The 23,890-nt window shown below is 48.8% G+C and overlaps 4 protein-coding genes across 4 annotated transcripts; all 4 read right to left on the bottom strand.

Moving 5' to 3' along the window:
• Positions 1-20: 20 nt before the first annotated feature.
• On the bottom strand, positions 21-1,934 carry HD556DRAFT_718165 (uncharacterized protein). The gene is made up of 5 exons (XM_041311405.1): positions 1,366-1,934; positions 1,261-1,305; positions 1,092-1,202; positions 349-1,037; positions 21-298 (listed from the first exon to the last, which is right to left on the bottom strand). The coding sequence occupies exons 1-5, from the start codon at positions 1,501-1,503 to the stop codon at positions 43-45; spliced, it is 1,239 nt and encodes a 412-aa protein (XP_041165754.1). The 5' UTR covers positions 1,504-1,934; the 3' UTR covers positions 21-42.
• A 4,894-nt stretch (positions 1,935-6,828) lies between these two features.
• Positions 6,829-8,723, bottom strand: HD556DRAFT_1332836 (DNA-directed RNA polymerase II, subunit 3). Its single transcript, XM_041301819.1, has 7 exons — positions 8,565-8,723; positions 8,466-8,515; positions 8,292-8,413; positions 8,049-8,241; positions 7,916-7,995; positions 7,613-7,867; positions 6,829-7,554 (listed from the first exon to the last, which is right to left on the bottom strand). The coding sequence occupies exons 1-7, from the start codon at positions 8,654-8,656 to the stop codon at positions 7,096-7,098; spliced, it is 1,251 nt and encodes a 416-aa protein (XP_041165753.1). The 5' UTR covers positions 8,657-8,723; the 3' UTR covers positions 6,829-7,095.
• Positions 8,724-8,729: 6 nt separating this feature from the next.
• HD556DRAFT_1332828 (uncharacterized protein) lies at positions 8,730-10,369 on the bottom strand. Its single transcript, XM_041301818.1, has 9 exons — positions 10,119-10,369; positions 9,826-10,054; positions 9,711-9,773; positions 9,593-9,658; positions 9,360-9,539; positions 9,235-9,305; positions 9,117-9,183; positions 9,022-9,067; positions 8,730-8,962 (listed from the first exon to the last, which is right to left on the bottom strand). Exons 1-9 carry the CDS (start codon positions 10,248-10,250, stop codon positions 8,803-8,805), a joined length of 1,014 nt encoding a protein of 337 aa, XP_041165752.1. The 5' UTR covers positions 10,251-10,369; the 3' UTR covers positions 8,730-8,802.
• Positions 10,370-11,691: 1,322 nt separating this feature from the next.
• On the bottom strand, positions 11,692-23,828 carry HD556DRAFT_1284726 (uncharacterized protein). The gene is made up of 23 exons (XM_041299319.1): positions 23,727-23,828; positions 23,363-23,659; positions 22,195-23,298; positions 22,070-22,136; positions 21,838-22,017; positions 21,661-21,782; positions 21,124-21,612; positions 20,775-21,066; positions 20,244-20,720; positions 20,068-20,187; positions 19,948-20,016; positions 17,240-19,898; positions 17,016-17,189; positions 16,946-16,955; positions 16,607-16,897; positions 16,466-16,556; positions 16,356-16,419; positions 16,174-16,307; positions 13,983-16,124; positions 12,559-13,934; positions 12,328-12,510; positions 11,978-12,275; positions 11,692-11,926 (listed from the first exon to the last, which is right to left on the bottom strand). The coding sequence occupies exons 1-23, from the start codon at positions 23,763-23,765 to the stop codon at positions 11,823-11,825; spliced, it is 10,782 nt and encodes a 3,593-aa protein (XP_041165751.1). The 5' UTR covers positions 23,766-23,828; the 3' UTR covers positions 11,692-11,822.
• Between the last annotated feature and the right edge of the window lie 62 nt (positions 23,829-23,890).

Here is a 23,890-nt window from a genome sequence, read left to right as displayed (position 1 = left end):
GAAGAGAACAAATACTACAATCCAAATGTCCGTGTTACATAGTCAGCCACGTCGTGAAGGGTCCCATGACATAAATGAGTCTTCGCAGATAGATGATGAATCCGATACGGATGACATAATGTCCCACGAGCGAATTCCTTGCAAAGTGTGCGGAGAGACTGTCGAAACAGGCATAGTGCGACCAGATGATGCATCAAAAGTAGACGATGGTGGAATGGATTTATGAGAGAACGGATGTTGTTGAGGATATATTTGATCGACATCGTTGGGTGGTGTAGCAATATTGCCTAGTGTCGTCCTGTTGAATAATGATAAGTTGACGTAAAGTGTAAACATGAGTGAACTCACGTAGCAATAGCATCAAGTTCCATAATTCGCTGGTTAAGGGTACAATTATTACATCCGAGATGATGATAAGCCGACCGGCTTAGGATATCCGCGGCTTTTCGTAAGCGGAGAGAAAGCTCGAGCACTACATTGTAGCTCGATCCTTCAGTCAGACAGTTACAATGACCGTGTGCAAAAGTATCGTAGCAGTGCTTAGACCTGCAGTCGGTAATATTGTTATGTCCCAGGTTGTCTTCATATCCAGCCAAAGGATAAGACATGAACATAGAAGCAAAATCGAATTCTCCGGCGGGCGGTTGCTCTCCCACAATAAGAGCTCGATTTTGTGCGTACTCGTCGGTGGGCGTCATTATAGAGGGAGAGGGTGTGCTCAAGGGAGATGATATGCTACCGAAGTAAGGAGAGTATGATGCAGATGTGTTTGTCAAGTCGGCAGGTGGTTGGGAAAAAGTCAGGGCAGAACGTGCGTGTGTGGGGGATAGAAGCCGAGGGGATGAATGTGACTCATTCATAGGGCCTGATACCGATTGATCTGTGCGAGACGGAGAGGTGGTTTGTGGCTCGGTTTGTTGTTCAGTCTGTTGCTGCTCAGCAGCCGAACGAGACTGAGAACGGGCATGCCACTTCTCGAATTCTACTTCTGGGGTCGAACCTGCTTGAACCCAGCGGGGATGGGGCTTGTTCTTCAACTGTTATGAATATTTGAGCTTAATACTTCTTTCCTGTGGTATGAGCATACAAACCTCGCGTATCACTCCCTCAAGCTCAGCAACTCGTTGACGAAGGCGCGAACCCTCGTCTTGAACGTCGGTTCGCTGGGAAGGATCATCCACTTCGTAGACACAAAGGCCGGTCTATATGAAACTTTCTGTCAGACAATAGTAGTACAGGCTTCATGTAAAGTTCCCTCACCAGGCCTAGTTGTGTGCAGCGGCCACAAGGACGCTTCCGGTCGCACTATTGTACAAATGTATTTCAGGATTGCTCCGGGGAGGATGTACTAAGTTAGGTACATACCATTCTCTTGGATGTGTGGCAATTAAGACATGACTGAGTTGTACGATTGCGTCGACGCTTGCGATGGTCTCCGTCAGAAGTAGAGTTAGACTCTGAGGTGGTCCGCTTTTTGCGGATAGGTTGGGGTTCTGTGGTCATGCTAAAATTTGGGGGGCAGCTCTAGCTCCATGAAAATGATGAGAGATATTTGTAGTAGCTCTTCAGCGCCTTGGCTTGGCGTCCCGAAAACCTTACCCGTTGGCGCAAATCGTAATAGAAACCCGTCACAATGATACAAGGGAGACGCTAAATCTGATAAGGTCAGGGAGAATAAACGGGGTGGCGCCGCGCCAATCTTCCCATCAAGATGGAAAGATCAGAATACAAATGGCCAGAAAAGGACGTGAGAGCCGCATTAAGAATGACTGCGGTTGTGTTGATATCCGAGTATAACGTTAACCACTTGTTACTGTTTTAAGCAGCTAAATCCACTCCGAAGAAGAAGACGGATACAATTCATTCATTAATACCCATCTTATTACGTAACTTCTCCAATTGCAAGCTTGTGCGCTTCAGTGACAAATTCTTTACACACGCCAGCACAGCCGCACCCAACATCCCGTCTGCGCCCCTCCGCTTACTATTATTATATTCTCATCTGGCAGTGGGCTTCGACACAGTGTTAAGGGTCCTCATGTTAGGTCTGGTGTATGTCGACATTAATTGGTTCGGCTGTCGAAAAACCATATCACTCACGACCTCATATGCAGGCCAATAACCACAGGGTACCTCAAAATTGTGTTTATACAGAATCATGGTGAGTCTGGTACTTACGGCGACGACAGACAGCGTATCTGACTGGCGTGAGAATTGTTTTCTAGGTTCAGACAATCTAGCGGGCTCGCGCATCATGCATCATGTATGACACCCTCACAGTGTGTTAGATGTGAAAGGCCGGACACATCAATTAGCAAGTTGCGAATACTGTTGATTCAGAGGCTCATTTTTATCTTGCAGGGTACTACGAACTTGAATGCCTCTCCAGCGGAATGGAGCGCACCCAACCCATTTTCAGGCGACACAGACTGACATAACATATGTCGATAGATCGATCGATCAGGCCTATGACATCCTGTGTTCCTCCGATGTCGCTACCCTGTTTACCTTGTACTGGGTCTGTATAGTCTTCTACAGATGATCGATTGATCCCGCAGACTCGCCGGCGTACTTTGACAATAATCCCCATTGTTACATGCTCGCCTAGGTTTCCAGACTCCTTAGGCATACCTTTTTTTCAATTTTATTGTCCTTTGACGTCGGAGACCTTATGTCGGACATAGCCCTATTCGAGTGCGGGGGTCTTACTCCCGGCTTTCTATCGTATAGGCATACTTTAGTCTACGAGATCATTTGTATCGCTTTGGAGCCAAAATGACTTTAAAAAAAAATGTCAGCTAACAGTTTTTGGATATGATTAAAATTGGACTTAGCAAGGTACTGAGTTTAAAAAAGGAAATTGATGGATCTTCCGCCGGCTCGAGACTGGGTGTTGAGCTCGCGAGGGGTTGTCGCTGCTTGGAACGCAAGAACTCCGAACGAACGTCAAGCGTTTCAAGGCCCACTCGCGCGTGCGTAAGTTGGCAATCATATCACATATCGTGTTTGTTGTTGCGGCTATCAATTCAGAAATGTATGTGTAACACTTTCAGCTCACTAGCCATTTTTATGAACGGTGTTATAACAGACGCATCGCCCGGCACGCCTCTTGACACGAAATTGCGATGAGCGAGCCCTCAACTAGGTTTGAACCGGTAGACTGGAACATGAACGTTGTCATCGTGATCTTTCAAGTCGAAGGCTAGTAAATTTATGGATAGGATGCTTTCACCAGGTTCCGACGCGCCACGCCATACGCTTACCTATTTTCAAATGAAAATATCATGATTACGGTACACAAAACGGGTAATTTCCTCTCTATGTTTCCAGCAAATTGAAAGAATGAATGTCATTTGATTTTCAGTGAAGCCTCGCATCGATGATCCGTAGTGGTGCGAGAAGACCGCGATGAATGTGAAGGCACGCATAGCATCGCGTTTCGTTTATGATCACCGGCACTGTGCATACAAGATCTCCCGCTCTGTTTCACGGTCCAGACTTCATATTGTGCGTACCGCCTTGGCGTGTTGATGCCGTTCACATGGTACCGACATCTGCATGCTCCGCGAGCCTATGGGTGCCTTTTTGCATTTTTCCGTCTGACTATGTACAGTAACTCAAAAATCATGCAATCTGGCACAATGGTGTCACTTGCAGTACGCCCCTGTTTATTGAAGATTTTGCAACCAGTCGGATGTCACGAATTGTGACGCCTCACATGCACAAGTACTCCGAGCAGTGGCGAGAAGGAGGCTCTGTTTTTCCGTCGGACCGAAATGCGACTTCCTGGGTACCTCAACTCAGCACTATTAACTTGATATTTCAACAGACCAGGTATTGCTGAATCCCCGTTGGCTAAATTCGGAATAGATCTTATCACACAGTACTAGCTTGGCATCCACTATCAGATATGGATCACCTCCGTATCAATCGCTATTTTAATCAAACACTGTCACCTGTGGCATTCCCGAAAAAACTAAAACTTACCAGGTCCTGATGGAACTTGAAACTTGGCGGCTTGGCGGCTCGGCAGTCCGACTGTGCGCTCATATCCTCCTCCCCCCAAGATTAAGAAATTTCACTCGTATCCACTCCTCGATGCTGCTAGTAACTATTTTGTAGGTAACTACATGCATTTCGCACGTTCTGCAAAGTTGGCATTCACTGTTACTTGTCAGGAGAATATCAATTACAATAATCCTACTTGCAGTCTTGTGCCACTGCCCTGTTGTTCGGAGTCGTGCACGCGACATTTTTTCGCCAAGTAAATACATCCTTGAAAGTGCGTCATCACGATTGCTTTCAGGTTCAAACAGTAAACAGCAAACATTACTTGCCAACTGATGTCCATGCATACTTATTGTTCGTCGGCACACTGGAGCTTCACAGGCATGTACTAACATGTCCTTATTGTCGAGTGTTTACCTATTCTTTCCAGCTCAGGATACTGTGATCTGATGCGCTGTCGATGCTAGCCATCTGAAGAGATCTTGGTATACATTTAAAAACTCCTTTAATCTTCTTATCTACGTCTTTTTTAAATGCAAGTGTAATCCGGACTCGTAATTTCTGTGCATCAGGGGTAATAGAGTTCTGCGACCCGATACTCTGACAACGTTTTGTCTATTCCGTCTAGCTGACGGGGGGGTATCGAATTATTGTCCATTGGGGTGTGCTACCCTATGTCGGACAATACTAACTAGTCTAGGGGGTCCCTGTGCCCCGCGCCTCAGCTGACGGGTTAATAGACGGCGGAGACGCCAGCCTAGCGCTCTGAAGAGGACAGGAACCCAAAATGCTTGTCGTGTCTAACCCACGCTCGTGCTAACTACATGCTGCTCTCGGACCCCGAACACCCGAGACCCTTGACACCCGCTCTACCTGCTCGCTCCCGCCGGCTAACCCCTCACTGCGTTCGCACTACAACGGGAATCTCACATTTGAAATATGTTCCAGAATTCTGCCCTGCGCTGCAGGTAGTGGTGAACATGAGCGAGAGTCATTGTTTCGATCGGTATAGTGCCGCTAACAAGTACTTTATGTTCCAGCGCGACGGGCTGCAGAACATAATATATGCAAAGTCTGACTTGATGTCTTATTCATGCATCCCCTTGATTTTTTTCTAGGTAAAGTGACCGTGCCAATATCTGCCGTGGCAGGGGTACCATAGTGACAAAACAAAGCTGTCATGACTTCCCCGCCTTGACAGTGGCTACTTTCCTAATGGCTGTACTCACATATAGCCATTTACAACCAATTTCAAACGTACCAACATCATTTTCGAAGTAGGGCCTCAAGTGGGCACAGGTGCATGCAATCGTTATCTTTGACTGGACGAACTAATCCTATATGGGAGGCACGATTAGATCGGCGTGTTCACCGTTATCGCTATCGACATCATAACTTCACTGTCAGTAAAGTGACAGGTAGTTGTAATCTTTAGTGTCGTTGCTGCAACCCCTTCGGCTCCACTTAGCCTCTGAAGTCCCAGCTAGAAGTTTAGTCTGAGCTCATAGCCAGCTAGAACTTTGGTGAACGGGAAAAGATGACCGTTCTTGAGGAGTCTTCGAAATCGATTCAGCTTCTCACTGAAGATTTCTAGATATAGAGGAACGGGCACTAGAACAGAAACGGCAGAGTTCTCGAGATTAATCGTTAACACGCTGGGTTAAAGGGGCCGCGGCCGCGCGGTTGTATGTGTCTGCAGTGGCAAAAGTGAGCCTGGCCGCATGGAAGAAACCGGTAGCACATGTACACTGGCATCTGAGCGGCAAGTTCACGTTCTGGTCGACACTGTTGTACGTAAAAGAAGAATGCATCGCGCTCGCTCCTCATTAGTGTACCTATTTCTCGAATATAGAGATGAAATAAGCTGCTAAGACTGCCAAATACACGTAGAACATATCTCACCGAGTACTGCGTGGTTCATCCTGTTGTTCGTAGTAATCCCGCCAGCGTTCGAACCAAGCGGACGTTCGGTCCCGTTGAAACGTCTTAACGAACTAACAGTGAAGCGAAGCACACATCAGAAGCTGCCAGCAGAGCGCCATCGAGCCTGAACTCCTGCTTAGGATAATGTTGGGCCAGAGGGAGGCTAGTAGAGCGGGGGCGGTTTTGAGCCTCTCGTCAGGGAGTTGTCACTACCCCTATCGCTCGTACGTTTAGGATTACTGAGCCTATGTAAACAGTGGGGTTAAATGGACCGTGGGGCGCTGCAACTAAACCTCTTTAGGGCCAACCAGATGGGCCATCGTTGGGCGAACAGAGGGGCAGAGTTTTGTCGTAAGGTCGGCCTTTATCCAATCACGAGGCTCACATACCATGAGGTACTCTGTTTCGGTAACACCGAGATGAGTCGGTCCGTGCGAGTAGATGACCCATTACATAGTGAGAACCTCCACAGTCATTTCTAGACTCGTGACCAGCAGGTCTGTTCGATTCTAAAAATTCGAGTTCAGTTGGGATCCGAGCATCGCTAAGCGTCGACAAACTCCGTAGACTCGTTGACCCTCGGTAGACCCAAGCCTTATGCTCAGTGTTGGCATTGTGCGTAAGGTTTTAATTTAGGCTCTTAGCGGTGCTCGGATCCCAGGTGTCTAATAGATTAATAGATTACATAAATGAAACAGTTGCTTACAATTGCAAAGTTTCATGATTACCAACAAACTAACGTGCTCTGGCATCGTAGAACAATAGGGTATTCTGGCGCTGGGTGCACCCCTATCAAGGAACTCGGAACTCGGAACGATCTGTTGGTAAGTTCAAGTGGCTGTGTATTAAGGTTCTTATCTCCTTCTTAATCGGGTCTCGACGTTGACTGCGCACGCACAGGTCTTTCGAAAACACTTGGAAGTTTGCTTGACAATAACGATGACTCGTTCTATTGAAATAGTCTAGTGTAGCTCTAGACAAGAAGACCGAGTCTTCCCGAGATGCCTTAACACCCCATAGACCGATGCAAGTGGAGACACCTTTTGCTAACCACTGCAGCATCGTCTGGTACTGATAGTTCGAGCAAACGTCAAGACACGAGTAGTTCAAATGACCCTCAGGAAAATATGGCCAATGCAAAAGTATATGTAAAGTAAACACCCATCATAAATTCCAACCACTGGCTTGTTGAGTAGGGCTACCCCAACCCTGTTGAGTAGACGTCCCCCAACCGCTCCCAGATCCTGCATTCGGACTTGAAGCTCCCCATGCTTGAGCTGGACTCGTCCCCCATGTAGTATTGGGAGCTCCTCCCGCATTTTGCGCAGGACTTGTCGTCCATGCACCAGTATTTCCCCCAGTATTTTGTGCTGGGCTAGTAGTGCCCCACCCACCGCTACCGCCACTAGTGCTCCAGCCACCACCACCAGCCGGACTTGCATATCCAGCACCAGAAGCGGCATTCTGACCCCAACCGCCACCACCCGCTTGCGGCGCCCAACCACCAGCAGAGACATGACCATTCACCCCAGCCTCCGCTGCATCCCCACCAGTCGGCAGGTCCACTCCTTCCTTCAAACCAAGTATTAGATTCGCAAGTTTTGTCTGTAACTCCGCAAGACCCTAGTAAAGGCGAGTGAGTTTGTTGATCGTACTGAAAGACATATAATGGGGCCCGCACCTTCATAATCACTTCCTGAGGCCCAAGACTCCCGTCCGTCTCAACATCAAAATAAAATTTTCTTGGCTTCGCATTGAAGTCAAAAACTTCGTCGTCTCTTGGCGCCTCTTCTTCCTTTGCGTTTTCACCGACGGGCCACTCCGTCCGTGGGTCTGTTTCATGCCAATATGTCGTGTGCCGCAATTTATTGTAGGGATCGTATTCGAACGCAACTGCTGAACACGGTGACCACTTTGCGTGCTCCTTTGCTATACCCTGTTGAAACTGTGAGATCACGACAACTACATAAAGGTGGCCGCGCACCTTTTTGGCGACGCATCGTAATTTAAGCTCTTGACCCTTCCGTATCTTGCAAATAAGGACTGGTGGTACATCAGCCTTGTCTGGGTGGCCGCCAAAGTAAGCACATGGATCCATCAAGAGAGGTAGGTCATACTTTTCCCCACCGGTTGCCCGAAATCCTCTCCCCTTTTCGTGAGCTCGTCGCCAGGAGTCTCTCCATCAGTATAGGTGGGCGGTATGACCTCAAGATGATTGCTAGTGACGTCCATTGTGCGATTATCATTACACGAGACGTCCAGTCTTAGCTCTATTGAGCAGTACTGACAACCAGACAGACACAAACAATCCTGTACGAGCATCGTGAGGTAGACTATATAGGTGAAAGCGCGCAACGTACTCGAGTGTATCTTATGCCCTCATCGCAGTTTGCGCTCACCAACGGGACCATTCCAATGCGATGTGCTATGAATTCATCGGGTAGCACTGTTGTATTTGCTTCTACCTCAACCATGTCGACCGCTAGGGGAAATTAGCCAAGATGCACGGTATTACATGTTTTAAGGACACCGACCGATGGTTGGTATGTCTGCCTGTACTACACGTCGAAAAGAATTTGCGAATCTGCGTGTTTGTTTCAGCAAGGTTCATCGCATGCAGCTGCTACGCGTACGCGAGGTCGACATTCTCAAGTACAAAATCCACTCGGTCGGGCTTGTAATCGCGTATTCGAACAATGGGCTCGTTGTCCTCATATGTCTGCATGACTGGTTGTAGGATGGAACAAGTATTACAGTCGTGGTTTGGAGGTAAGCGGCATCTGAGTAAAACCCAATGCTCAGTGTAAACAGGACCCCGTGCACCCAACGACCAATATATAAGCAGATTACTACTAACAGATGCTTAAAGGCTTAAAGCTTCGCTACGATCCTCTGCTCCTCGTCCTTGACGCGCACAATCACCTTGCCCCACGTTTGTCGTCTCTCCAGTGCATCCAACCCTACCGTGACCTCATCCAGGGAGAAGACCTTGTCATATATTATAGGTTTAATGCGACCAGAAGCGAATAACCTCAAGTCGATGTCATTAGCAGGCGAGCGACCACCTCAAACAACGCATATGTTGCTTACCCTAGCAGTTCCTCCCATACTATTGGAATGCGAGATGGCTCCTTGGCTGTACAGATATCAGGCTCTGTCTAACCTTGAGGCAATATAAGACCTACAGGTATACAAGCCCCAGAAGATGCCCATGACACTAATATTCTTCAGTAGTACCATGTTTAGCGGAAGCTGCAGACGTGTTCGGTAAGCAGTAATGAATGCAAAGCAGATAATGCATACCTTCTCTATCTGGCCCGCAGCGAAGCCGACTACGAGGGCTCTCCCTTTGAAGGCGATGCATTTTAGTGATTCTGGCGGAAATGAGAGTTGCAGCACCAGATCCTACCCGCGAAGATAGCACTCACCAGCAATTCGCCCAACTGGATCATAGACTACATTTACGCCTTTACCACCGGTGATCCGCAATACTTCTTTCTGCCAGTCCTTCTCTGTGTAGTTTACCGTATAATCGGCTCCCCCGTACGTCTTACAGATATCAAGCTTAGACTGTGATCCAGCTGCTGCAATGACTGTAGCACCTAGTGCTGATGTATACGGTAAATTCAAGAACAGAAATCCATTTTGGAAGAGGACAAACCTTTGGCCAATTGAACAGCAACAATGCCAACACCGCCGGCAGCCGCGTGGACGAGGATAGATTCGCCTGGAATGGATCGTTAACACACGAGCAAGACATGCTTGATGACTGGATTCACCCGGCTTGAGCTCTGCACGACCAACCAGAGCCTCGTAGCTAGTCGGCCATGTAATGAATAGTCCTAGCACATGTGGAAATTCGGGCGAGTGACCATAGTTCTGGGCTCAACACACCTGCACCCTGATCGTAAGTCATGTTATCCGGAAGCCTATTCGCAGCCTGCCATTTAACAGCCACTTGATCTGCAAAACATCCTTGTGCTTGACCAAAAACTCTGTCGCCAGGCTTGTAGGGACAACCCTTTGGAATCGGAGAGTCTTTGGCAACTTTTCCAGCAAACTCCGCACCGAGGGTGAAAGGAAATGGAGGTTTGACTTGGTATTTTCCTTGAGATTGCAATATCTATCAACGTATAAGAATTGCGTCAGAGAACAACTGGAGATGTTGTGGAAACGATGCATCTCACATCAAAGAAATTCAAAGCTGACGAATATACATCCACAATTATCTCGTCGCCTGCGGCTTTCGGCTCTGGCGCATTGTCGACAAGCTTGAGCTCAGACGGATGGACCCACTTGTTCACCACATACGCTCGCATGTTGTGATGACGATTAGACAGAAACTTGAAGGCATTGCTCACTCACAATAACCGGTTGTCCTTTCACGTGGTCAGGGTTGCCGGAGGTCTAGACCTACTAAGCCGGTCTGTGTGCTCCCTGGTAGAACTCCAGGGTATCCGAGATTCGCCTATAGAGATGATCTGGTTGAATTCTTTCTAAAGTAAGATAATATTGCTGAACGAAGCCCCCTCGCGTCACACCCACGCACGTACGTCGCATTGCAGTTCTTTGCCTCTGGCGCATTCTCTCACTGATCTCGGCACAACACAATCCATGCAATGGTGTAATCTCTTAATTGACACAGCGCACCATAAAAACCGGAGGCTACGCGCCATACATGATGCACACTCGTGAAGAGGTTGACAAATACTATCACCGCCGAGATCCTTGAAGCATCTCCTCCCTCTCTTGACCGAGCCTCATGATGATGCAAATGACCTTCTTGTTGGCCCAGAGAGTATCTCGCCTGATGATGTTGCTGTTGAATTTGCAGTTCTCGAAGAGTTGAAGAGGACCGAAGAAGTTCAAAGCATTGATGAAGTTGGCGTGCTCGAGGGAAATGGTTTTGGTTTTGACGAGGTGTCGAACAAGGAATATACCACAGGCTATTCAAGGTGGAGGTTAATTGCAACTTTGGTGAGGATGATGGATGGGACGAGGTAACGTTGATGTTATCTATTACTAGGAATGTCATAACCTGCATGCATAGTCTAGAGTTTTCAGGTCTGCCGCTTACAAGTTACAACTGACTCTAAGTAGTTCTGCCTCCTACACTGTCTGGACCCGGTTGGTCGGCCAGCAGTGCTGAAAATCGTGACAATGTGCTGGAATCAGTTGGTACGAGCTAGAGCCAGCGAGATGGTTGTCAGTTTGTACTATCATATGCTCAATAATATGTGTTTTATTTGGTTTACATCTTATGGGTATTGTAAGCCTCGAGTGACATTCCAATTTCGCGACATTATGGTAGGTTGATTTTATGGGTGTTGTAAGCCTTGAGTGATATTCCAATTTCGCGACACTATGGTAGGTTGATTGCAAGTGAATTGCAAGAACGACACAATATGTACCAGGATTCCGTTGATGATTACATATCTGTATAACTATTGCACGTATTGCAGCTACATTGCAATGGGGTTATAACATAGGTTGACAAATGGTGGGTGCTCGTAGGCGATTGCAACGATGGCGAGTAGTTTCATCAGTTGGAACTTGATTACGAGCGCTTGGCAAAATGCGGAGTTTTCCCTGATGTGCCACTGGTAGGCGACCAGTTCAGCGTGTTCAATTATTCACCGGCCCTCCTCAGATCTCATCCACTCGGCATCGATGTTGGCTTTTCTGTCCCGCAGGGTGAGCGCTAGCCCCAGGTCCACTAACAATCCGGGTCGATGATAGGACAAAAGCAAACCTTTGATAGTATTAATGGGCAAAGAGCCACTCAAGAACAAAAGTGCTGAGGAATATGCAATTGCTTATATATACAATGCGTGTTTCTACATGTCGGTGATCAATATCAAATAGTCTATTCTCCATTGAGATACTCTGCATCATGCAAATCCGAATCCTTCCCCGCCCTCGTTAATGGCGAGTAGTAATTGTTGTCGCAACATCTCGTACGAAGAATATTGCGGCAAGTCAATCTGATTGAAGCCTGAAAGAACAAAGTTAGACAATGAAATATAATCGCATACGGGGGCCTTACAAGTATGGGCCTGTGGCAATCGATCTGGGTCTCCATATGCGCGATGAATGGAAAATCTCTGAACGCCCTGAACACCTTGTAGATCCACGAATCCACCAAGCGGTACCCGTGAAGTACCAGTAGCGAAACTAAGGACCTTGGCTCGCTCCTCTCGATTAAAGGATTTCAGAGCTCTCCACCACCAAACTATCACGGGGTCAGAGCTTGTGTAGCCACTGTACTCAGTAGCTGCGCGCCATTCGTCCACGTCAATATCAGGAGTGCCGGAGATGAGTAGCTCAAGCTCTTGCTCATTGAACTAAGAGGATACGTGAGCATGCATGCCATAGTTGGTCATGAAACACACTTACGATTGTGATAAGCTCATTTGGAATGATCTCCTGGAAGCCCGCTACAAGATTCTCAATTTGTTTGCTGATTGACGAATATAGTCGGAAATTTGCGGAGAGCTGCACAAACTCTCGCTTGTTCTCCTGCGTTACGGGTATTGACTCTCCGCCCTCCTTTAAAGCAAAGATACGATTCACACCGAACTGTTGGGAAGATTAGCCACGAGTAGAATGCAAGGAAGTTTATCAAACCTCATCCGCTTCCACGCTAAATGTCAAGTCAAGGGGTGTCGGATCATTATCCAAAATCCAACACAACGAGTTATAGTACGCGGGATCAACCCACTCGACATCCCGGTAGTCCACGGGTTTTCCCAAGAGCTGTCTGTATATGCTTTTCGCAAAGTAGGCGTCTAGGAGACGGCCATCATAGATCGCCTTCCCAATGATGCGTCCTACAAATTTGAAGAAAGACAAATGCTCGGGATTGACCCATGAGTTCTTGTTAGGCTGGTAAGTGAGACGGTCGGCCGCGCAAGGTTGGAAGAGAGCGTTATTAGGATCGAACATCTGACGTGCCAAGATCTGAAACCATTCTCGGGTAACGCCACCAGCATCCACGCCCTCCTCGTCATAGAAGCGTACGCTAAGTTTGCCATGTTTGATCTGCTCTCCCGTCTTGCGTTGAAGATACTGGAAACTATCCTCGAACACTCTGGCTCGGCGTACGTTTAGCTGGAGCGTGCCCTGGTGTTCACGGGGGTGCGGGCGACGGTGAAGTTGCTGAGTGAAATAATTTCGTTTGTTGTCGAAGTCGAGGACACGGGGGTTATGTACCAGCAAGGAGAATGAGCCGCTCATCAAAGACGGATTATTGCGGACCATGAGATTCAGCACCTTGCGGTGCGCATCCGTAAAGGACACGAAGAGGTCCTCCATACTCTCCCGAGAAGTCGTTGGAGAGCGAGGAGATGCTGCTGCTCGAAGGGCACGAGCCCCGGCCGACTTTGATCCTACGTATTTGCACACTACCATCAGTGCCTCGATCAGAGGGAGCAGTACAATTGCCATGTGCTCCAGCTCTGGCTTCTCTTCAATCGTAGACAGACAATCTCCTAAGCGTCTCCAAAGAGGTGCGAAATGGAAGGATTCGTAGATAGTCTGCACCTTTTCAGCATCTTCACTTTTCCGAGTTTCGTCTGTCACGGGACCAACCACGCGGGGCGTGTACATATAGTCAATAGTTTTGAGAACCCGTAGAAGCTTCGTCTGGTCTGAGGATGGCGACGAGAATTTCGGTGCGACGGAGGATGCCAAGACATCATCGCGTGAGCTCGTCAAGGCATTCACGAGATCGCCCAGGTCAGCAAGGATGGTATGTCCACAGTCCTGCGCCTTTGTTTTAAGCTCCTGCGCGATTATATCGCGCGCGTCAGGAATGTGAGAGAGATTTTGTATCAAGGCAAGAGACTGCTGGAAGGTGCGTGATGAGCATTCTCCGACCGCAAGAATATTCACGATCAAACGCAACACCGAATGGGGGATTTGTGGGGGAACAGCAAGTAAGGGTTTCACATCTGTCTGCGTTTCTACTGGGACATCAGGCTTAAGAGGTTCAACTGATGCTGCTGTCAATGGACATCAGATTTGATGTGGACCCATAATTGAAAACTGACCAGTTGATTCGTGGGCCCCGGCATCCTCAGAGGTAGTCGTTGCAGGTGCACCAGCAGGTGCCACAGAAGTGGAAGTCTCTGGCGCAACGTCATTCGACTGCTCCTTCTTATCCGATTTAAGACTTGTCAGAGGTTTGGTGACCGTCGATAAGAGCGTTACGACGGAATCCATTGTCGACGGTGTTTTGAGGAGTGATTGTCGGTCAAGAAGGCCAAGAAGTAATACAATTGGGAAATGCGTCTGGGGCATTGGTTTCTCCTTGCCTTTACCTTTCCTAGAGGGCATCTTCCTCAAACCGGCCGGGAGTTCATGTTCGGTCAAGAAGAATAGCGACGACTGTTCATTTGAACTGACGATGTAGGTCATGGCTTCTAGGCAACGCTGCACGACGAGGTCCGGGACTGTCTCGATCTGAAAGCCGCCAATCGCCACTGGTGTGCTGAGGTCCGCTGCTGTTTTCACCTTGGCAGCGGCTTTAGGTGTTTGAAGCACCGCAGATTTTGGAGTACGAGTTGTCATTTGCGCGAAGCTCTTGTCCACAGCAGCCAGGTCCCCTGGGCCACTTTGGAGAATACTGAGAAGAAGATTGAATAGTTCAGAACGAGTCTTGCTATTTTCGCAGATGTTGACCAAGATCTTGAAAAGCAGATTCTTCTTTAGAACGTGAGGGAAGAAGAGTAGGCGAACGAGCGTCGCTACCCCAGCCTTATCGAGAAGCTGGATAGCATCGCGCGGGGCGGGGACTTTGCGAGGTGGGAGAGGGCGCTGAGCAGTAGCAGTAGTTCTGAGAGCGCGAGCAGCGATACCGCCTCGAGATCCATTTACCTCATCGCGGTAAACACCAGCCTCCGCAATCATGTAAGACGGTAGAGTTTGCAACAAACCATCATCAGAATCCATCAGAACGACTTGTCGGAGCTGTGGATCCAAACTAGCAATAAAGCTTGCCGGATCAATATCCGCTGCAACTCCTGGAGGGCCTTGTGTGGGTGCAGGCACTGGAGCATGTCTGGACTGCTCCATCCTTTCTTGTTGGATGAGTTCGGCTCTAATTTCCGGTGGTAAGGCATCAAGAAACTCTGGACTGATCTGGGAGTCGGCAGGGCGCTCAACCCTTGCTGCGCGTTGGTCCCGTACATGTTGGTTGATGACCTCTTCTCGTATATCGTCAGGTAAGGCTTCAAGGAAAGTCGGATCAATGCCCATGTCAGTGATATCCACCTCGCTACCATGGATCATCACAATAACACGCTCAGAGGGAGCAGGTTGAGAAGGCCCTGGTACTTCTCCTACAGCGGAGATTTCTTCTTCCGAGGAGGCTTCTGGAGCTCGAGCTGCGACATGCTCGTCAGAATGCGGAGCAAGGGAGTGTATATCACCCATTTCTACATCAGAGTTCGAAGCAACGGTGGTCAGAGGTGGTGGATCAGATGTGATAGGCTCGGGCTGTGCATGCGCAATATTTTCCGGACTTGTATGAGAGGCTACCATGTCAGACGTTGCAGCCTCCTCAACCCCAGTGCGATCAGCTTCCAATTGCCGCGCTTCCGCTTCTTCTGCTTTGATCTGAGCTTGACGCTTCTGCTGTTCCCTCTGTTGTAAGGCCTCGATAGCGGCTGGGAGTAACGCTATGATGACATGGTTGCCCAGCCTATTTGCTCTTTCAGAAACGTGCTTGCCATTCAACGTCTTAGCTTCTTCGGTCCACCTTTGTATTGTCAACAGGGGATCGAACGCGCGAGAATCGCCACGGGAATCGCTTGGTCGAGACACACGATCCACCCGCACACCGTCGACTCTGACCCCAGTGAATAGAGTAGCGCCCCTTCGGCCAAGGAATCCTCGTCCATCCACCATGGCACCAGGAGTGACATCCACTCTTATGGCTTCCGGACCATGACGGTCTATGATGGTTTGAAAGATTTGACCTCCATCACCCCCAATGATGTCTTCGATGGAGTGTATAAGGTCATGTTGAACGCCCCCAGCTGCGCCCCTGTGGGAGCGGCGAGCCACACGAGTTAAGCCAACAGGACGGTTCGTCCCTGTAGAGGCGTCCAAAAGAAGGGGGTGGACAGTAGCTTCTGGTAGCGCAGCTGATACATGTCGAGGACGACCGAATACTTGAACGTCCTCGCCCGCTTTAAGCACGACTTAGTTTGCGAATGAAAAAAAAGTTCCTTGACCTACTGTTACGGCGCCTGCGAATGAAGGGATCCCGGTCATCAAGCTCTTCCCCCTCAAGGTCAACAGCACCGGTGAATCTGAATCCCCCGTCTTGGATGATGCCTTGCACATCGATGACACCCATTTCATCATGGAAACTGAACGACGGGTGAGTAATAGCATCATAGCGATACAACATGACTTGCTCTTCATCGTCTGATAATATATCAGGTTCTTCTCCTTGATCTGCATGAATGACAGCAACTGGTTCTACCAATGCTCAGCAAGAGGTTTTGTAAAAATATAGATGAATTACCTCCGTGTTCGTCCTCCTCCTCTTCCTCCTCCTCTTCCTCCTCTTCTTCATCAGCAACTTCATCATCTTCGTCATCCCCTCCCCGGATATCCTATGAAATCCGTAAGAGAAGTGAAAACATCTCAACTGTCGTAGACATACCTGCCACATGATCTCTTCATCAACCTCTTCACCAGCTGCAGGCTCATCATCATCATCGCCATCCCCATTCTCGACTAAGTCATCTTCCTCGTACTCTTCGTCTTCGTCGTGCCATTCACCTCCGTTGCTGTCTTCGTCGTCATCATCCCCGCCACCTTCCAATTCATCCTCAGAATCTGACGTCGCTGCGCTATCAGTCTCATCGCCATACTCCATTTCAACGTCTTCATCCTCGTCGTCGTCTCCTTCGGCCATTTCATCCTCTTGTGCATAATTGATATCTTCCATCTCCTGTAATCACCGTTATTGGATATCAATAATGACTTAGAACTCACTCACGCCTCCGAACCTATGGACGACATAACCAAAGTGAGCGGGGGTTGAGTGGTGAATAAGGGTTCCGACTTACATGCCTAGAGCAGAAGTTCTATACAGATCGGGAGTCTCTTCTCGATCGTCGTCATCCACATCAATGTTCTCATCTTCATCCTCGTCCTCGGAGACTACGCTGTGGGAAACTTTTCCATCGCCACCGTCTTTGGCCTTTTCAGTTGCGCGACTCATCTTGATGGCAATCCGTGTGCTTTATTTGAATGATAAGCGCCTGATCGTACCGTGCACGATTATACTCACAGATTTTCCATTGGTCTAAGGATCGATGCCACAAGACCACGAACATTCGGGTAGTTCAGGTCAACTTCAGCCAGTGCGCTGGTCAAGATTGAGACAAAGTTTTTTTCCAACATGATCTTCGCAATGTGCGTTGTACTCTCGTCCTGCGATTTGCGGCTGCCGTTGTTGAAGCGTACAGTAAGAAGTCGGTTGCATAGATCCGCCAAAGCGAGAAGGTGCCCGTATCTCGCATCCACAGTGTCCTGTAATGTGAACTCCTTGATGGCGCGACTAATGGCTTCTAGGGTGAATTTGCGGACTGAGATCAAGTCCGCGGAAACATCCTTGGATTCCACCCCTGCAGAGCTGTCGACGCAGAGAGCCACAAGTACGGACATTGCACAAGTACAAAGAGAGAACGCTTGGTTCGCTTTCGCATATGGCTGGGAAGCAATGGTTTTAAAGCTTATGAGGTCAGAAAGGAAGAACTGGAGGACAGCTGCGCGATGTTTGGTAGTGGGATCTTTGGCAGGAGTTGACATTTTCTTTTTTGGAGAGTAGGATAAGAACGCGAGTTTGCAGGCGTCGTAGGAAAAAAGCAATTCTGTGAGGCATTGCATAATAAAGCAGCAGTACGAATGCCGGTCTTGATCGTTTAGATCATCCATGCTTGCATCAACGCTCTCGGACGGGCTCTGTGTTGCATCTTCGCGCTTCGTTGTGGCATCATTATCAGAAGAAGAGCGCACATTCTTCATCAACTCGCTTATAAGGAAATGTACCATTGTCTCCAAAGCCTCTGTGTCAGGCTCATGAACATCCGGCGGCGCTTGTTGGTCGATCTGCATGTCATTACGCTCTGCAATTTCAATGTTGGTGCTCGGCTGCGGAGTTCCAGGCTTGAGGGTAACATGATGGACTGCGGAGAAAGGTTGCTGAAGCTGGCAAAGGTCCTGAGTTGCCTGGATAAATGCAGATGGATCTCTGAGAGCCATTGAACTGCAATTGCGCATATATCCTGAGATGTCAATTATCCTTGTGCGTGGCTGAGAGAATAGCCGCTTGATTTCTTGCTTCATGATGTGTTGAAGCACAGATAACCCCTCAGCGATGTGGCGAAGTATGATCACCGCATAAGATTGACCACCAGGAACGGCAGATCCTTTGAGATGTGAAAAGATACGCGGAAGTCCATCGTGCTTGATGAGTTCAGATGCTGTGCCGTGGTCTCTTGTGAGCAAGACCAGGAGACGCAGCGTAGACAATAGCTCATCCCTAGGGAGGTCGGGATCAGCTAGTAACCGGAGGCAGAAATCGAATATAATGGGTCGGGCATCAGCATATGCTGGGCCAGCAGAAATGTTAGGAGTGGTCACGGGTTCATTCTCTTTCGGCACAGCAGCAGTAAAGGGCTGCTCGCCTATGGTAAACAAAGCTTCCGTCACAAGGAGGTGAGAAGCCAACCACTTTGGATGAGATGAAGCTTCGCGGACAGAATTTGACAGGAGCAGAGCTAAAAGGGTGTCCATCATGCTTTGTCCAAGGGCTTGCGGGAGCGTTGGGGATTCTGAGAGAACTATTGCAAGTAACCGACATCTAGCAGCCAGCGGTTGTTCATGAACGTCATAAGCCGCAGGTGAGAATGATTGTATGTCGTCAATCAACGTGCGAATCGACTGCTCCTGGAGCTCATCAGTTGGGTGCGTGAATGCCCGATGAACCTCGAATATCAACGAAGGATGTTCATCAACCAGTTGCAAGGCCTTTCGAGGTAGCTCTTTCTTCAAATTCTCCCTTGCCTCGTCGAGATCTTTCCGTAATTCCTCCAGACCCTTCCCTTGCTCTTCGCTAGTCGATTGGGGAGGCGGGGTAGACTCAGCTGGAAGAGCTGGCGGAGCAGCGTCCTCGACATCCATCTCTTCATCAGAGGGATCATCGTCGCCTCCATCCGCAAGGGCATCACCTGTCTCATCTTGCTCCGCGGCAGATCCGTTTGGCTGCGGGTCAGGGGGAAATGGGTAAGGCTGGCTCAGGAGTAGTTCGGTCGCGGCATTGACATTGTTATGAGTGCGGGCAAGAGCACGTTCGGCAGCAGAGCGAGGGAATCCCATATCAGTGAGCTGACGGATACGATTTTCATCTGGCCCAGCGGCCCTAATATGAAAGCCGTTGCCAGTAGGAGGGCCAGTTCCGCTATTGAGACCTTCTGGGGAAGCATCCCCCTTGAGCTCTTCATTCTCACCTGCCGTCACCTCGAGCATGATCTGAACGACCGACCTGACCAATGTCAAAGGGGATGAACGAAGCCAAGAAGCCTCCCAGATACTACGCAGCAGGGGTATGCTCTCGAGGCGAAGCTCGACAAGGAAATGGTGAGGCTCAAAATAACCGGATTCCGTATCTTTCTTCTCCCGAGTTGTGACTAGTGACGTTTGGCCAGACTCGATCAGTGGCTTTGAAGAAAGTAATGGGTGCAAAAGATTCAATGCAACCTTCAGTCCTCCCTGCGCATGAGCAAGTTCCTGCTGCATAGTTTCTGTTCGATCTTCAGGTTTCACTGCCGTTACGCCATCGACCAAGTCAGTGAAGTATCTGCAGATTGTGAAGATAGCTTCCAAGCCCTTTGCACGCTGAAAAGCAAGGAGCAACACAGTATGAAGAGTGGGATTCATCGTCCGCTCTGTAGAGCATCAGTTCGAGTACGAGAGAAGAAGTAACGAGGTACATACCGTCGACAACTAAGATCGTCGCAAGTCCCAACATGACACTGTGATAGTCTAGGCAACAGACTCGATCGCCTACGAAGGTTACAGTGAGCAGGCAATCAACTTTTTGGGGCACATTAATACCTTCGACCTCGTACTTTAGATGCTCCACCATGATCTCTGCAATAGTTGCTGAGGCAGATAGAATCTGTTTCTTCTGAGTTGCATCGGGATTTCGCCTCGCATAGAACAACTTTACGATAGCTGAAAGAATACATCAGTCATTTGCCTTGAAAGTTAGGTAGAACCATAAAACGAACCCTGGAAAAAGGGAGCCAAAGCACTTGGAAGACCATGCGTTAGGTGCTTGAGAGCCTTGGCATTCTTCTCTCGCGGTGTGTCTATCTTCGGTGATGTAGGCGATGATGACTGTGCGGGTAACACCAATCCCGGCTGAACACCGTTGGCAATAACGCCAACATTGGGCTCAGGGAGAGGTATCGAACCATGGCTAGGCGATCTCCCTAAGGGAGATCCCTGACTGCTCGGACCCACCTCCATCCCCTTGGCCACCATGTCGGCTTTGAACACGATGTTTTCCCACACAGATGCACGGTGGAGAGCACCTAGCTCTTTGACGACTTTCGGCGGATCGCTCATGAGAATCTGAAGAAGTCCGATTGCAGACCTTCCGTGTGCATAGCCAGCAGTAGAGAAAACATCAGCCAAGACAGTGATGCGGATGTGAAGGGCCACCAGGCTCCGGAATTGTTGATTTGCTGCACCTTCCTGTTCCTCTTTAAAACATGTTTGAGCAAGCTGTCACTATCACATCGCGGACAAAAGATTACCTGTAAGATCAACGAAAGGCGCCAACTTGGAGTTGGACTGAGGAGTCGCCCAGAAACTTCGAGAGTCGGAAAGGGAATTCTCCACAAGTTTTGAAAGATGGCGAAGTGCCTGATTGGGTTCTACGTCCGCCATCGTCCGAATAACTTGTACTAGCGAGTCTGAAGCAACACTATTCGCATAATCATATGGAAGGCATGGCAAGGCAGTGAGCCTGCCAATACACTCGAGACCCTCGACATTCTTGATGAAATCTCTGCAATGCTGCGTATGTTGAAACAGACCCTCAAGAAACTGCCAAGTACAAAATACCGTGAATGCTAGTTTGAGAAAGAAGTATGCACAACTCACTCGGCACAAGACATCTACATAAAGGACTATGTTGTTATCATGACTCCTCAGCGAGTCGTCGTCAGATGCGTCCCCTTGAGCATCAGAACGAACGTCACTTTCCACAACATCCATCAGAATGATATCGCTTTTGTCGTCCTTGTCGTCCTTGTCGTCCTTGTCCGTAGTTTGCGACGCAAGCATGAGACCATACCACTCTTTCTTATCCTCAGGAATCACGAAAGTATTCCCAAGATCCTCGATTTTACTCAACGCAGACTTGACAGCATCAAAAATAGGAGTTTTGAGTGTTGGATGGTGACGGATCAACTCGTCAATGGCGGTGCCCATTAGTACGGCGTTTTCCTTTTCACGAAGGACCTTGATATGGCTCTCAGAAGTGAAGATCGAGATAATGCCAGGTATGACGCTTGGGCGAGTTGCAAGCTGATCCTGACCGACTTGATTGAGGCAAAGTGCCCCGATTGCATTTGGAATAGCTTGGATGAGCTGAAGGAAGGTGTGAGTTAGTGCAAATCATAGAAAGATAGTACTCACTTCAATGACAGGTTCCAAACCTGCTTCGATCACCTTATAAAACACCTGAGGCAAGCCTGCTTCTTGAATCGTCGCAAGCGACGTCGGCTCGTTATGAATAAATGTGGCCATTATGTTCATGGCTTTCATCGGCATTGATTAATCAATCAATGCCTGCATAACATACAGGGTGCTCACCAAGAGGCAGAAGATTGGGACCAAACAGGCCACGATACTCCATGATCTTCTTGATTGATTGTGGCAGAGTGGAATCAATGAGGCCGCGCAGCCCTTCAGATGTACCGGTTGACTGCATCATGCGATGTATGGAGCGCAACGTGTGTTTGAGGACAGCGGCCCTTGGAACCGGAAGTTGTCCTACGGCCATTATCGTACTTTGTTCTAATCCTAACTCACAACAGTCACTCACCATACGAACCAAATAAGTCCCTGGAGCGCTCGTTGCCGTACATCGTGATATCAAAGTCGACCTCGTGCTGGTCAGATTTTGAGAAGTGAGATGATTGGCTCGAGGGTGATCCATCCTATGCTTACCTGGATCCTGGCTACCAAGACTTCGACCCCACGGGAGTTTGAAAATACCTGGAACGCGTTTGAGAAAGCGTAGAGGATGTTATCCACCAATTGCATAGCCTTCGAGACCATCTGGAGTCTCTGAGCCAACTTATTCTCCATGATCTGAACCAATAAGGGAACCAGGCCTGCGCTAACAAGCATATTTCCCCCGTTGACATGCTGCGCAAGGTAGGTCACAAATGAAAGAAGAGACTCGACGAAGGTAGCTGAGATTCTGCTCTCCGGACTGCTAACCTCCAAGATAGTCTTTCGCAGAAGCGTCATGATGATCCCATGGTTGACGGCAGCATTTACGGCACCCAACACCTCGGTCACCTTGCCTCGGTACCTAGCGATCGAGTCCAGTGCTGAGATAGCCGCTGTCTGCACAGGTATCGAAACCCCACGATCCAACTGGAGTAGTTCAGCGATGTGGGTAGTGAGATCCGGCTCATACAGGAAAAGTGTCGATGATGCTTGAGTCTCGTTGTGTGTATGGCCATAGATGGCGATGCAAATCAGTCGTATGACGACAAGCTCCTCTCTCATAATTTCGTTACCGCTGGTAAGTGCCTTGGCAGATCGAACACGACAAAGGAGTTCAAACTTGTCATCGTTATTCAGCGGATGCGTCTCCAATACATCCGCCATGATCTCCATGACTGTCTTGTTCTTCAGGGTCTCTTCGTCAATATGAATGGTAGACGCATATGAGTGTGAAGTCGAGGGCGGAACGGAGAGTTTGCGAGGACTGGACGGTATGGCTTCGCTGTGATCGGTTTCCTTCCCATGTCCCTTCTCCTTCGGGTCAGTTCGGTAACAAACGAAACTTACATCACGAGCTTCGGCAGGCAGAACATCAACCTGCGACAGACCGTTTGCACTGACAAGATCCAGCAAGCTTATTCCATGTTCGTGGATATGAGGCCACCGCTTGGAGAGGGAGAGCAAACGGGGTGTGGATATGCTAAGAGCTGTCGACACCGCGGGCTGAGCGGAGTATTGTTGTGCGGGGCGAAGGAGAAGGCTTAGTGCCAGCGTAAGCACGTCAAGATCTGATGTGAACAGCAGGGAATTAAGCCTCTGAGATTGAGTGCATGATAGCAACGATTAAACACAGGTCGACGATTGAATGAAAAGGACGCACATCATAGGAGTTGAAGGTTTTGCGATTGGTGGAGTTCTCCAACAGAAGTCTCTCAAACCTAAGAATATGGCTTATAGTTTTCTTCGTCGCTGGAGTGAACACGTTTATCTGCAACTTGTCCACATCGTAATCCCGGATGGCTTCCTCTAGGATGACATCGAACTTATCAAGGACCTTAGTCCAGGCGTTGAGATCAGATCGCGGCCATTTCCAGGTGTCAATATCGGCCAAAACGTCGGCAAGATCATCGTTTGGGGTGTTGACGAGCTTTGTGACAAGCTCTGCTACTTGAGGGTGCTGAAAACGCCACGACCCTGGTCAGATACCAATTGTTTCGCGTGAGAATAAGATCTAGACCACTGACCGGGGAGACCGCTCTCTTTGATTTCTGAGATATCTTCATTGATCCGCAGCGAATGCGGGAAGATGAAGTTGAGGCTTCAGTTCTGAATTAAAAGGCTCGACTGTAGAAGATAGGAAACTAAATGGAGGGGAGTTGACGACGTAACATGTCTAAGAATATACCAG

Source organism: Suillus plorans (assembly GCF_016647745.1).
Source record: "Suillus plorans strain S12 chromosome Unknown HD556scaffold_5, whole genome shotgun sequence".
Lineage (NCBI taxonomy): Eukaryota > Fungi > Basidiomycota > Agaricomycetes > Boletales > Suillaceae > Suillus > Suillus plorans.
Note: the sequence above shows the minus strand (reverse complement) of the source record. Positions and strands in the feature narration are given on the sequence as shown.

Coding starts and splice junctions, on each gene's coding strand:
- HD556DRAFT_718165 (XM_041311405.1), bottom strand. CDS start 1,503: ATGACCACAGAACCCCAACCTATCCGCAAAAAGCGGACCACCTCAGAG. Junction 1,038..1,091: donor TTGAGGGAGTGATACGCGAG/GTTTGTATGCTC, acceptor TATTCATAACAG/TTGAAGAACAAGCCCCATCC. Junction 299..348: donor GAACTTGATGCTATTGCTAC/GTGAGTTCACTC, acceptor ATTATTCAACAG/GACGACACTAGGCAATATTG.
- HD556DRAFT_1332836 (XM_041301819.1), bottom strand. CDS start 8,656: ATGCAGACATATGAGGACAACGAGCCCATTGTTCGAATACGCGATTAC. Junction 7,996..8,048: donor CGGGCAACCGGTGGGGAAAA/GTATGACCTACC, acceptor GCGGCCACCCAG/ACAAGGCTGATGTACCACCA. Junction 7,868..7,915: donor TACGATGCGTCGCCAAAAAG/GTGCGCGGCCAC, acceptor CAGTTTCAACAG/GGTATAGCAAAGGAGCACGC.
- HD556DRAFT_1332828 (XM_041301818.1), bottom strand. CDS start 10,250: ATGCGAGCGTATGTGGTGAACAAGTGGGTCCATCCGTCTGAGCTCAAG. Junction 9,774..9,825: donor GACTTACGATCAGGGTGCAG/GTGTGTTGAGCC, acceptor CACATGTGCTAG/GACTATTCATTACATGGCCG. Junction 9,184..9,234: donor CTGCGGGCCAGATAGAGAAG/GTATGCATTATC, acceptor ACACGTCTGCAG/CTTCCGCTAAACATGGTACT.
- HD556DRAFT_1284726 (XM_041299319.1), bottom strand. CDS start 23,765: ATGAAGATATCTCAGAAATCAAAGAGAGCGGTCTCCCCG. Junction 16,308..16,355: donor ATATTATCAGACGATGAAGA/GCAAGTCATGTT, acceptor CCCGTCGTTCAG/TTTCCATGATGAAATGGGTG. Junction 16,125..16,173: donor CATTCGCAGGCGCCGTAACA/GTAGGTCAAGGA, acceptor TCGTGCTTAAAG/CGGGCGAGGACGTTCAAGTA.